The sequence below is a fragment of the Andrographis paniculata genome, unplaced genomic scaffold (genome assembly GCF_009805555.1).
Source record: "Andrographis paniculata isolate CXL003 unplaced genomic scaffold, ASM980555v1 Contig54END, whole genome shotgun sequence".
Taxonomy (NCBI): domain Eukaryota; kingdom Viridiplantae; phylum Streptophyta; class Magnoliopsida; order Lamiales; family Acanthaceae; genus Andrographis; species Andrographis paniculata.
Genome location: NW_026137589.1, coordinates 2,667,149 through 2,682,081, shown reverse-complemented (window position 1 = coordinate 2,682,081; position 14,933 = coordinate 2,667,149). Strand labels below are relative to the sequence as shown.

At 27.0% G+C, this 14,933-nt stretch overlaps 1 protein-coding gene across 2 annotated transcripts; it reads right to left on the bottom strand.

Moving 5' to 3' along the window:
- Window positions 1–373: 373 nt before the first annotated feature.
- Window positions 374–4,057, bottom strand: LOC127255801 (beta-glucosidase 12-like). Of its 2 annotated transcripts, none has more exons than XM_051281538.1 (13): window positions 3,910–4,057; window positions 3,746–3,815; window positions 3,612–3,670; window positions 3,429–3,504; window positions 3,245–3,322; window positions 2,839–2,926; window positions 2,382–2,715; window positions 1,761–1,876; window positions 1,456–1,673; window positions 1,315–1,349; window positions 1,055–1,175; window positions 850–976; window positions 374–737 (listed from the first exon to the last, which is right to left on the bottom strand). In XM_051281538.1, the coding sequence occupies exons 1-13, from the start codon at window positions 4,021–4,023 to the stop codon at window positions 554–556; spliced, it is 1,620 nt and encodes a 539-aa protein (XP_051137495.1). In that variant the 5' UTR covers window positions 4,024–4,057; the 3' UTR covers window positions 374–553. The 2 variants fall into 2 exon arrangements, with proteins under 2 accessions (XP_051137495.1, XP_051137497.1); XM_051281540.1 differs by having other exon boundaries at window positions 850–958.
- Window positions 4,058–14,933: the final 10,876 nt, after the last annotated feature.

Below are 14,933 nucleotides of genomic sequence, written 5' to 3'. Positions count from 1 at the left end.
TTATCAGGATATTGTGAATATAAACCAATACTATATATATATATATCAATTTTTTCTATTTTTATCAAAATTATAGATAAATTCATCAATGTAGATATTAAACAAAGTTTGACAGTAAAAGATAGAGTGAGGTCCATGAATTACAAATTATTGTATAAATAACATCAGTTCATTTATCCTGTGCACTACAAAAAAATAATATATTTGTAACGGAATTCCGTCCCTAAAGTTCATGTAGCTAACGTAATTCCATTCCTAATTCAGTCTCTAATCATCGGTAACGGGAAAAGTAGATTTAAAGACAAAAAAAATTGTTACAAAAATAATTTTTTCTTGTAGTGGTGTATGAAACAACCAAAAAAAATGACCTGTGTTACATATAACTATATATTGTTTTATTTTTGATAAATAGTTTATAATCGAAAGCATATAAACGATCACAAGGTAAGAGAACCAAGAAAAGCACACGCACGAGGATAGTGCTATAATTATTTCAAAGCTTACACTCCCATACATAGCAGTGAAGTTATTATTTCGCCTCCCTCGAGCTCATTTATTTGTCGTTTTCACTTTTTGCCAAGAATTTGGTTAGCCATATGGCTGACTGTTTGGGGTGCCGATTCAGATTGTTCTTATAGTCGATGTAAGTGATGCCGAATCTCACAGTGTATCCATTCATCCATTCGAAGTTGTCGCACCAAGACCATATGAAATATCCCTTTACGTTAACACCATCTCTACATGAATGCAACCATTGCCAAATTAGAATTAACCAATACAAAGGCTGGTGTTATTAATTGATAAAAAAAAATAATAATAATGAACTGAATATCTGTAGTAATAACTTACTTCAAGGCTTCGAGAACATTTCCAATATGATCGCGGAGATACTTCTCCCGGATTGGATCCTTGCACGCCTCCTTTGCAGTGAGCTTGTAGTCGTTCTCTTCGCACACTCCTAAAGCAATGTCAAAATCTTAAAATACCATTGAAGTTACAGAGAGTTTTGATAACTAAATAGAGCTTTTGGATATGGTGTTATAGCTAGACTTACCATTTTCGGTTATGTAAATAGCAGGGAGGTTGTATGTGGGATTGTTGTATGTATCATTAAGGTATTTCAACAGCTTGCGAATACCCCATGGAACTCTGTAAAGGGGCATTGAACCTGGAGCCTGAAGCATCAAGCCATATAGATATTGTAATAGTGAGAAAGGTAACTTAAATAAGTAACAATTAAATCGACTTTTACCAAAGTAGTTGTAAGTGTTTATTAATCCATTAATCCCCCAACCGATCATCGAAGAAACTTACCAGTGGACCTATTGGCCGCCATCCATCTTTTTCATCTGAGAGGAGTGGAAAATAAGACATAAATATGTCAATTTTTCATATCAAAACACATTAAATAACAAAGGATTAGGGTTGGCGAGAGTCATGGGGAAGAAGACTTACTTAAAGTCTTGATTTTCTGATCGTAATCGAAGAGAGTTACCCCATGAGGGTGTGGATTGTTAGCTACATAGTTGGCTGTGTAATAGTTTATTCCCAAAAAGTCGAGGGTGCCTTTGAGCAGCTTCGATTCTTCTTCATTGAATGGATCGAGATCTCCAGGAGAGACATTTTCTAGCATGTTTTTTGGGTATTGACCTCCCAACAATGGCTCAAGAAACCTACATCGATCAAATTAATTAATTGTAAGATGGAGTAAACAAATTAAGATTGAAATGAGAATTAGACAGATCATAAGCTAAGCTCACCATCCAATTTGGAAGTCGAGTGCTCTTTTGGCAGCTTCTATGTCTTCTGGTTTATCAGAGTAAGGCTCATTCCAGATACAATTGAGGACTATTCCAACCTCACCTTGTTGGTGTTTCTGAACATCACATCCCTTAATTCAATACTAACTCCTAAGAAATAATGATATATATTTTGATATTTCATCCTGTCATTCAAACTTATGGTCATATTTTTTTTGTTACAGAAAAATATTCTTATTTCGTTTTTTAAGTAAAAAAATATTATTTTTTTTATATTTTTTTTTACTATTAAAAAAAAAGTTATTTTTACTCAATTTTCATAAAATCCGTGACCAGTCAAGCATGCATGAGTTTGGATGACTAAAGATTATAAAAATGAAGATTATAGAAAATTTATTGAAGTATATATAAAAATGTTATGTGAGACATAGAAATAAATAGAAGTAAATTGTTATTATTTGTCAAAGTAGAAATAATAAAATTGTAAGTAAATAAAATTGTTTAGTATAAATAAATTGTACATAAATTTAATCTACAGCCAAAAAAGAAAATATAGCATAATTATAGTTAACCGAAGAAATATATATGGATCGGACACATTTATTTAATTATGTACAATACCTTAAATTTGGCTTCGTAGCATTCAGCTGCCTTGGCATGAGCAAGGAGGATGTGTTTGGACGCAGCGAACACATCTTTTGGTGAACTTGTGCCTTTGCGGTGTAGAGCTGATGTTTTGGCAGGAACACCTTTGTGAAACTTGTGGTTATGGATGTGGTGTTCACCGTCGGCGCCATTGTCACCTTCTATAATAGGTTGCGCAAGACTAGGCGGTATAAGCCCAAGAACATATCCATAGTAACAGCTCATATATGGTTCATTGAAAGTGGCCCATTTCTTGATCCGATCTCCAAAATGCCAAAAGCAAAATTCGGCGTAGTCGTGAAAATCCTTCCTGAAATCAAAGATCAAGAAAATGAATTGGTTTGGGAAGTTCGAATTTAATATGACAATTCTTACCCAAATTAAATTTTGTCAAACTGCAATGAATCTTGAAGACAAATATTGCACAACTTACACGAAGTTTTCACTCAAAAAGCCACCATACTCTTGTTCCAAAAACTCGGGAAGATCGCAGTGAGACAATGTAACTAATGGTTCAATTCCTGCGTGTAGTTAACGGACAAGAGTATAAAACAACCTTAGCCTGAATATATATATATATATGGCCGCAGGTTTTATGCTGATCCGGCTAAGTCAATATGATGTTAATTTGACTGAATTAGCATATGTCATATACATAACCGACATATATTTACACATAATACAGCATATGCTAAGTTATAATATAACATATGTTGAATTATAATATAACTTATATTGTATTATAAATATGTTGAGATATATATATATAAATATATGTTGATTACTTGTATAGCATAGAGAGGGAGAGAGAGGTTTGAGACATTAGTTTGGACAAGCACCTTTGTCCATGAGGGAATCTATCATTCTATTGTAGAAATCGACTCCTTCCTGGCTGATTCCAAGGCTAATTTTTCCCTCTAATTAAGAAAATAAACACATCAAACAACAAACCTGTGAGCTAAGATTAAAATCAAGATTATGATCGACCAATTGTTTGTAGCTCATTAACTAATTGTAACTTACGAGGCAAGACTCTTGACCATGAAATCGAAAATCTATAGGCATCCAAACCCATGCTTTTCATCGTCCTAAAATCATCCTGTCAAGGCAATCAAGTTCATGACTACTTGAAAGTTGACACTACAATCTCTGAAAACATATATATATGTAGAGAGAGAGAGAGAGAGAGAGAGAGAGAGAGGTAACCTCATATCTGTGATACATGTCAACAGCAACATTTCCATTGGATCCATCAGAAATTTTACCTGTAACCCTCAAAAAAAATAGTCAATGTCTACATGCACATGAATATACAGAATTGTAGAGAGAGAGAGATCAACCAGGAGTCATGAGGGTGTAAGTATCCCAAACACAAGGGCCTCTACCTCCTTTGGTGGCTGCTCCTTCTACCTGACAAATAACAAAATTAATTTATATTGGAATCCTTTGTTAAACTCCTCTGAAGAATGATTAAGAATTAAGGTAGCCACAACCATAGACAGACCTGGTAAGCAGAAGTTGAGGTCCCAAAAATGAATTCAGGAGGGAAATCGTTGCGACTGATGTTAGTGAATGACGGTTCCACGGCGACAATTGGAGCTGAGACATTCCCTGCCATTGCTAATGCTATCTATCTGTATAGATTGCTTTATTAATTTTTTCGTTGTGAATGAAATAGTGGGAATCAGCACTTCTATTTATAGCTGCATTCTCAAGTCGACTCTTAATTAATACTAATCGACCCTTCTATTTCCATTTACTTGTTGTCTTTCTGATCTTTTCCTATGGCGTTTTTTTTATTTGGGAAAATGATTTTTTTTAGTTATGTAATGACCCTTGTTATTTTAGTCTTATAAGTAGAGTTCATATAAAAAAATCGTTACTTAAATGAACTTTTTTTTTTTTTTTTTGGAACAATTGGTCCTCCGGTGCTGAAGATGCGCCTGTGACACCCGTCTGCATGCTGGAGCACTCGTGTCCAGGGCCGTCCTTGGGCCCGGGCAAAAGGGGCGCCCGCCAGGGCTCAATCTAAATTGGAGCTCATTATTTACTTATGTTATATAAAAATTATTTATACATACAAATTATCTGACATTAATGTATTAATACAATAGCATGGCTTGGTGGTTAAGTTCTGTCTATATTGTTACTGAGGTTTTTAAAAATATTTTTTCATGCATTAAAAATAAATAGACAAAGTTAGTATTAATAGTATTATTGATATTTTGCATATAAAAATATTATGAAATTTATTTTATTTAATTATTTATATTTTATTATAGATAAAAAAATATTATTTATACATATTTTAGGGGTCTCTAATTTTTGTTTTAAGATTGTTAATATTAATACTATTATTGATATTTTATCTAAAAATTCTAAAAGAAATTATTTTATTTAATAATTTATATTCTATTATAGGTAAAAAAAAATCGGAGTAGATTATTTATAAATATTTAGGGGTCTTTTATTTTTGTTTTAATTATTTTTTTTACACTAAAAAAATAATAAATATTAGACAAAATTATTATTATTATTGTTAGGCAAAATTATCAATAATTTCTTTATGATTTTGAAACTCATTGTAAATCTTTTATATACTTTTAAAATGGCATGAACCATTTATTCTTTAAAAAATGTTCCATGAAACTCATTTTTATATTTTTTGGTAATGATAAGATGACTTTTCATCTTTTTTTTTTTTTTTTTTTTTGCATGGCGAGGGTTTCATATATATAGCGTTTGTTAAAATATAAGAAAGCGTTATGCAATTTTTAAAGTATATGAAAAATTTATGCTAAGTTTCGAAACTAAATTTATGTTAGAAAAAATATTTTTTTTATTTATATTTTATTATAATTAAAAAAATATTTTATATATATATTTAAGGGCCCCTAATTTTTATTTTGCCTTGAGCCCTTCGAAAGTCAAGAACAGCTCTGCACGTGTCTACCGGGTAGAAGCCACCCTGAGGACACATGAAATTTCTTTTAATCTTGTTATTGACCCCATTATCATTTTAGTCACGGCATCTACCCGAGGGACACGTGTGCTCCAGCATGACTGGCGGGTGCCACATATGCATCTCCCGGATGACCAATTCTACCAAGGGCGACTCACAGCAGGAGCAGGGTAAACAACTGCTCAGGGCCCCTAATTAATAAAGGGTCTATATTTTAAATATTATCTATTATTATTATTAAATTTTAAAATTAAATTTTAATTTTTAATTTATATTTTTTTTCTTCTTCATAATTAACCTATTTAATTTTAAAATTAAATTTTGATTTCTAATCATATATTTTTTTTTATTTCTTTTTAATCGTCTACACTTCTTTACCTCACACTCTATCGCATTGCTCTCAGCAACTCGATCAAACATGCCTCACCTTTTCTCTTATATTTTTCACCCTCCTTCAGTCCTTCTTACTCTTCGAACTTTCAGACAGGCCGTCTTTCGTCTTTTTTCTCAAATTAACATTGTCCAGACGGTCGCATTCAATCTCTTGTTCAATCAACGCCAATCAGTAATATTATTAAAAATATATTTTAATTATGTAAAAGTAGGACCTATAATTTATTTTCGCTCAGAGTCTAAAAAAAGTCTGAGACGGCCCTGATTCTACCAATAAAATTCACCAAGGGACGATTTTTATACTGATACTGAAATGATACGGAAGTCCGGGATTAAAAAAAAAAATATTTTTATGTACGTTATTGGTTTTCTAATTGTGTTTTCATTTTTATTATACTGTGTTTATTTTTTTTCAGCATTCATGTTGTATGTAGGTACTTTTCATTCACAACCTTAAAAAAAAAAAAAGTAAAATTTCGGGTAAAATGTTTCTTAATTAAATGGATCATGTCTGCAAAATAATTTCGCAAGTAAAAATTATTCACTAAAATGGTCTTTCAGTGTCGGATTTGCTATGCTGGCCTGTCATTGCGATGTGACGATGACAAATGTGGTTGATATGTCATCGCCATATCAGGGACATATATGTGAAAATTTTTATTTTTTTGTTTTAGCAAATGTGTTGATTAAACTGCCTTTTTTTTAGCCTCGTATCTTTGACCTCTTTTATCATTTTAGAATTTCAAATCGACTATATTTGAAAATGGTCTCGCAAGTAAAAAATTTTCATAAAATGATCCTATGACGTGTCACTGACGTGGCAATGATATGTCAGCCGCGTCAGCACCACATCATCAACAGCAAACCAACATGGCAAATTCGGGACCGGAAGACTATTTTAACAAAAAAATTTTACTTACAAAACTATTTTCGAACATGATCTATTTAAAATTCTAAAATAATAAATAGATCATATACGGGATTAAAAAAATACTTTACCTTTAAATTTAGTTGTCTTGTTTTTACATGTGATCCGAAAGAAACTATTAAAATTGTGGGAAATCTATTTCCATTTTACTAATAGCCTTTTCCTTTCCTCCCTCGTATATCACTATTACATACTATTTAATTTATGAATGAATATTGTAATATTCATATGCATGTTTTGGGTGTCCAATAATTACACATTTTATGTCCTCATGTTAATTCATCTTTTTAATTCATATCTTTTTACTTCCCCATTGATTTTAACTATATTTACATCTTTTTACTTCCCCATTGATATTAACTATACATATTTTTTATCATCATTTCAAATTGTCTTTTACATCCATTATCTTCTAAATTTAAGGAAAATTTATAGAAAAAAAAAATATGTGTTCATAAATTACTGATTTTTGTGTCAGCTTCCATTAGCAATAATTGGTGATGAGATCCAACCACTCAATGTTCTTGTGATTGTTGGAAAGAATTTTTTTATTTTTTTTATGTGAGGTATAGGAAATTGTGTAGCGAATATAATTAAAATTTGTGTATTGAAGTATTTTAAAATTATATATTTATATAAATATAAATAATATGCTTGTAATTTTATTATTAGTAAATTTTTATGTAATATAAAAATTAAGAAACTCTTTTTTGTTTATTAATATTATACTAAAAATTATTTGGTTGTAATTTAAAATTAATTTGAAATAAAGTGTTGATTTGAATTTTTGATTAAATAGTATTATAATGTAATATTTCTTAAGATAAAATGGTAATTTTTATTTGAAACGGTGTGAAGTGAATAGTGATGATTTTTGTTTGAAATTGTAAGCGAACAAACCCTAGATTTGCATTCAAAACATCCTATTAACATATATTTATACGGTATCAAATAATTATTTAATTTATAATTTTTTATTATTCGAAACTTAAAGTCCCAAAAAAACACAATCATAAAATTTAGAATTTAATCAATATATATAGCAATATATATATATATATATATTTTTGTGTGTGAGTGTTAATAAAAAACAAGAGAGAAGAAAGAGTCATTAAAGATTATAGGGTCAGCTGATTAATGCTCAAGATACATTTAAATCAATAAAAAAACAACAATAATATATTAGTTATTGCCAATTACGATTAAATTTAGTACGTAAATAATTGATGAAAATAATGAAATTTGAAATAATTAGAAAATTTTAGGTATAGGTAATATCAATTAAATATATACTTCTTCCGTCCCGGTACAAGATTTGACATTAAAAATATTCTTATATTTAAATAATCTACTCCAAAAAAGTTATTATATTTATATTATAAAAAACTAATAAACATAATTTTCTATTTTTACTACGCATTGATATAATAATTAATAATTCAAATATCAACGTACAAAAAATCAATGACAGTCTTCTTACACATAAAACGAAGTATAATATATAAAAGAATATAAATTGGAAAAACGGTCAAATTCAAAGACAAAAAATAAATAAATTATCTCGTTGGATGTCCGTTGAACATTATTATTGTAGTAATATACATATATGCATGCTCGTTAGATGTGTTTGTAGTGAGTATATTTGTTTGGCAAATTTTATAGGATTTTTACTATTAACTAAATTTTTTTCACCAAAAATATTAAATCAAATATTTATTTTTTATTTTTTATATTATATTAAAAATTAATTTATATTCAAAATATCACATCAACAACTATTTATATCACATCAATATCTATTTATATCACATCATACAATTATTCTAATTCAAAAATTTTATTATTCAAATCTCAACTCAAAATCCAAACCTCAAAACAAACACATCAAATCAAATATCAAATCAAATCTTATTCATCAAAATTTTTACCTCAAAAAAAAATCAAATCAAATATCTATTTTCACTTTTTATATTATACTAAATATTAATTTTACATTCAAAATATCACATTAATACCTATTTATATAGCATAATACAATTATTCAAACTCAAAATTTTTACTATTCAAATCCCAAATCAAAATTCAAAGCCACGGGCTTGATGTGATATATATTTGAATAGTAAAAATTTTGAATTTGAATAATTATATTATGCTATATAAATAGATATTGATGTGATATTTTGAATGTAAAATTAATTTTTAAGTATGAAAATTTGAATTTTTATTGAAATTTAAATAGCAAAAATTTTGAATTGAAATAGTTGTTTGATGTGATATAAATATATATTGATGTGATATTTTGAAAGTAAAATTATATTTTAGTGTGATAAAATAAATAAAAATTAAATATTTGATTTGATATGTTTAGAAGAAAAATATAATTGAATAGTAAAATTAGAATAATATAAAAAGTGAAAATAGATATTTAATTAAAATTTCAATCCTCCAAACAAACATTGTATGTTCAAAATTATTATTGTACTCCAATCGATATTTTTTTCCAAAAACATATCCTTAATTAAAATTATTAGTTTCAAAACTCATCGAGTGTGTTTATCAACAAAAATATTTCGACGTACTTTCCAATAAATATCATCACAAAAAATACAATATATACACAAACTCACTCAAATATATAATATATAATATAAAATTAATATACTTATAAAAAATCAACAATTCAAGACAAAGAACTATTTTTATATCACCGACACGCTCTTCGGACTTAACATAAAAAACACTTCAAACCAAAAATACTAAGGGTGTGTTTGTTTGGGGATTGGATTAAATCTCCACTATTCATTCCATTTTTTTCCCCCAAAAACATCAAATCAAACACTTATTTTTCATTTTTTATATTATATTAAAAATTAATTTTACATTCAAAATATCACATCAACACCTATTTATATCACATCATACAACTATTCAAATTCAAAATTTTTTACTATTCAAATCACAACTCAAAATCCAAACTCCCAAAGAAACACACCCTAAGTAAACACACTTACCATTTATTAAAAAAAAAAATTATTTAATTTCTTCAGCCCCATACGTGACCTTTTATCATTTTGGAACCATAACTACAACTAAAAAAAATTGGCAATAATAATCTTGTGACGGAAATTGCTAGTGTGACACCATCGTGGCATGTCATGATTGTGTAGATAACAAGTGGACATCTACCTGAGAATCATTTTAGAATTATAATTACATTATGTATTAGATTGGTCTTATAATGCGTTTACTTGTAAGATTTTGATTTTGGGTTTTCGTTTTGAATAGTAAAATTTTGAATTAAAATAGTTATTTGATTTGATATAAATATGTATTGATGTGATGTTTTGAATGTAAAATAAAAATTGTGTAATATATTAAATTAATAATAGGTGTTTGATTTTATGATTTTTGGAGTGAAAAAAAAATTAGAATAGTAAAATTAGGGTAAAAACCTCACAAGTAAACAGACCTAGAATTTGGTAGAAATGATATCAAGCATTGCTTATCTCCCATCTATGTAATCTCCAGCATGTCACAACGTTGTCACGGAAACAAATTCGGTTCCTAGCTACGCCAAAATTTTAGTTATGGTACTAATCAAGTACGTTGTCTACTTATGGTCCTAAAATGGTAAGGGATGGTAAGGGAGATATGTACAGGATTAAACAAAAAAAAAATAATTCTCCCTTTATTAAAATATTTTCAAATTTCAAACTATCAAAAAATACAATAGTATTTTTTTTTAGAGTTGATTTTACTTTTTTATTATGCAACTATCACGATTTCTATAAAAATAAATAAAATATTTTTTCACACAAAATTTCACGTGGAAATAACTATTCAAACTAAAAAAAAACCAATATATTTGGATGTGAAGTATTGTAAAATAAACAACGATTTAAATGTAATATTTTATAAGATAAAATAATATCTTTTTATTGGAATCGGATTGAACAGTAAAAAAATGCTAAATGAATTTATGATCTGTCCATAATTTTTTTTTCTGTAGTATTATTTATTTCGTTTTAAATTTTGGTCGTACTATATTAATTTTGTAATGCATGAAAAAGCATATATCTTATCTTATGGTGTAAAAAAAATTTTATGGCACATTATGTTGTGAATCCATAATGCATTAAAAGCACATGTTTCACTCACACTCAATATGTAATGAAAATATTTTCAGAGATGGTATGGACTACCATCTTATGATCTTATGATATATATATATATATATATAACTGTATGGCACCATTCATGATATATTTATAGAGAAAATTGCAAAAAAATATATCACTTATACTCTATTATCACTCGCAAAATATATCTCACTTGTTTACAAAAGTCGTTATTTATGTCTTTTGTCTGTGTGTGACGCGTGACCAAATGATAGAAATAGCGAATTTTGCAAACATGTGGGATATATTTTGCCAGCGTCATAAATACATGACAAAAGTGATAATGGAGTATACATGTGGGATATTTTTTGCAATTTTTCCTATATTTATATATTCATTTTCTAATTAGGAAATTCATGATCTCAAATACTGTTCAAATATCTTGATATTAATATATAAATTTTTATCAATATTATTTACATTTGTCTTTTGGTTTATGTTGAGTTTAGGGCATTTGCCCCTAGTTAAAAATGGCACAATTTGACTAACATTTATGGTTTAAAGGGTATTTGTAGAATGCCCAAAACTATTACATTTACTATTATTTTATGAGAAACACAATAATTTATTTACTTGTATATATTTTTATTTTCTAATAATATATAAATAATATTTAGAGGTAGTATTTTTAGGTGTAACGATTTCTCATAAAAATTATTTAAAAAATGTAACATACAGACATTAACACAATATATAATATACTCTCTTTGTACGTTTATAAGGGTTACATTTATTTTTTTGCGTCATTGTATTTAACATTAAAAATATCCTTATATTTGTATAATTTTTTTTTGTACAAATATCCTCCTATTAGTATTATAAGACACTAATAAAAGTATTTTTGAAATTTTTTCTTAATTTGTACTACATTTTGATATAATAACTAATATTTAAAGATCAACATGCAAAAAGTAAATAAGACCCTTAAAGCCGGACGGATATAGTATATTATTCACTTATAAAAAATCAATAATTCATTACAAAATACTATTATTTATATTATCAACACAATTCTCCCTACCTAATTTAAAAAATACATATATCAAAAACACAAAATAAACAAGATTATATTAATATTAACTTCTAATTAATTTATGTAAATTGTGATAAGATTATATAATTTTTATTATTATTTTAAAATAATAAAATTATTGGAATTAGTAGTATTTGAAAATTTAAATGATTGAAATAAATTTGATCAAAGAAAATTTTGTTTATGATGTTTTGGTTCAAGAGCTGGTTTGTTATTATTTGTCATTATTGTTGGAATTAGATATGAAAAGTTAAAAAGTTAATAATTGAAAAGTACATTGAATGCAATATTTTGAAATATGTTTGAATTATATTTATATATAAGTTTTTGTTAAATTTAAATTTAAAAATAAAATAAAATAAAATTGGGTGATAATTAACTTATTTTTTTCTTTTTATTGAAAATAAAGAATTCTTTTAACTCTTTATTTCCTTATAAGGAAAACAACACATTTAATAATATATACTACATAACATATATTTTGATAGTATATTATAATTTTTTTAGGGTAAACTGTTTTTTTAGTCCCGTAATTGGACCCCTTATCATTTTAATCCCGTAAGTGGAGCCTGTCGCAAACTAGTCCCATAAGTGAAAAATTTTCGCTGTTTTAGTTCTCCGGCGCCGGAGATGCCCGCGTGGCTCGCCGGTGGTGACGTGTCCGCCAAGTGTCGCTGACCTGGCGGACACGTGGATTTTTTATTTTTTTTTTCATTTTTTTAAAACTTATTTTTAATTTATTTTAAATTTTATTTGTATATTTTTTTATTTTTTTTATTTAGTCCAATTAAAAAAAATTAAAAACAAACGAAAAAAAAAATCGACGTGTCCGCCAGGTGTCGCTGACCTGGCGGGACACCTGGCGGACACGTCACCTCTGGCGAGCCACGCGGGCGTCTCCGGCGCCGGAGGACTAAAACAGCAAAAAATTTTCACTTATGGGACTAGTTTGCGACATGCTCCACTTACAGGACTAAAATGATAAAGGGGTTCAGTTACATGACTAAAAAAACAGTTTACTTATTTTTTTAATACAATATATTATCATTTCAGTAAAATAAGTATATTATACAACACGATACAATATATGTATATCGTAGCATATGTGAGTAGATAATGTAAAAGACAATAAAGAAGGTGTTGAATAGATATTCCAATAAATGACTTCTTTTTTATTTTTTGGTAATTTAGGACAAATGTTGTTCACTCATTTATATACCAAATTTGTAAACAGCATGTAAATGTTCTTCCAACCAAGTCTAAAAAACTTGGCAGTAATTTATAGTTATTGTTGTCATTGAATTTTTGTCTTCTAGACAGGCCAGAGAGGATTTAATTAAGGTAGGTTTCCGACTCATTTAAAAAAGCGTTCGAGTTTAGTCTCGTGTATTATTGCGTTCACTTATTTTTCAATTATCAAATACATTAAATTATCACTCCGGTGAAAGTGGACTAAATATTTTTTATTTTTCGTTGAACATTGATTTATATTTATTTAATTTTCAATTTTTAAAATTTTAATTTCAAAAAAAAAATTGTAAATTTTAATCTTCATAAATTTTATGTGTATCTTTAATGTATCATTGTGGGACTGAAATTTTAATATATATATATATATATGATTATAGTGTCTTTTACGGTGCGTTTGGCAATTAGTTGATAGTTTTTGGCTATTAGCTGATTCAATTAGCTGTTAATTGTTAACTGTTAGCTGTTAGCTGATTCAATTAGCTGGTTTGACTAGTTGATTCAATTAGCGGTTTGTATTAAAGTGTTTGGAAAAACAACTACTTGACATTAGTTGTTTATACATAAAATGACTATTAAGGACATTGATATGTTATTTTTTAAAATATTTAATTCTGTTTATTTTGGTTTGAAATTTATGAGAATTTTTGTTATTAATTATTAAAAATTATAAAAATATTATAAAATATTTATTTTTATTATTATTATTTAAATTTGAGAAAATTATTTTTACTAAAATATAATAATTTTTTATTGAAATTATGTAAATATAAAATAATAAATCTTTCGTATATATATTTTTATTATGTTAATTATTGTTTTAACATATATAAATAAATAAATAACTTTTATTTTTCTATTTGATTTAGTTTTAAAAATTTATGTATTTTACCGATAAAATAATTTATATGTAATAATTAATAATAGTAATTATTTTAAATTCACAAAAATAAAAATATAATTTAATAAATTAAATATATTAAACATAATTAATAAATACTGCTATAAAAAATATATTTATATGTATAAAATAAATAATTAAGTTTTAAGGGTAAATAAGGAATAACCAAAATTAAAATGAAAAAACTTTTTCAAAATGCTGGTAGATGAGCTTTTCAAAAATTAGCTTTTTGAATCCAAAAAGCTTTTTCAAAAAATTAATTTACCAAATACCTAAATTAGCTTTTTGACTGATCAAACAGCTAAAAACTGTTCAATAAGCTAAAAGCTCTTAAAAATGTTATTTCTCAAACACCCTCTTAGTTTATTATTGCCTCAGCCCCCACAATTTGTAAAATCCCCGTGGAACTATATATGAAAATCGAGGCACATAGTCATAAAAATATAGTAATAATCAACTTGCGGGTTTTTCTCTTTAAATTTTTTACCAATGTTTTTTTATTGTGCAATCTCTAAATTTTTCTTCCAAATTGTTACATTTAATACCTATTTTTCATATAAAATTTTACATTCAGTAACTGTTTGACTTTTAAAAGTATTAAAACACACACCTTTGATGTTTTATCAATGTGGTTCCGTATATAGATGAATCCATTATAAAAAAATAAAAAAAAAAAAAGGAATTTTTTTTAGTTTTGTTTGTGATGTCTCTTATTATTTTTGTCCTTTAATTTAAAATTTATATAGAAATAATCTTTTATATAATCCGAAGACATTGAAAATATCTTCTACAACTAAAATATTATCTCGTTTACTGACATAGTAGCACCATATTGACATGGATTACATCAATATATAAATATATTTATTTCTAATAAATGCAAAA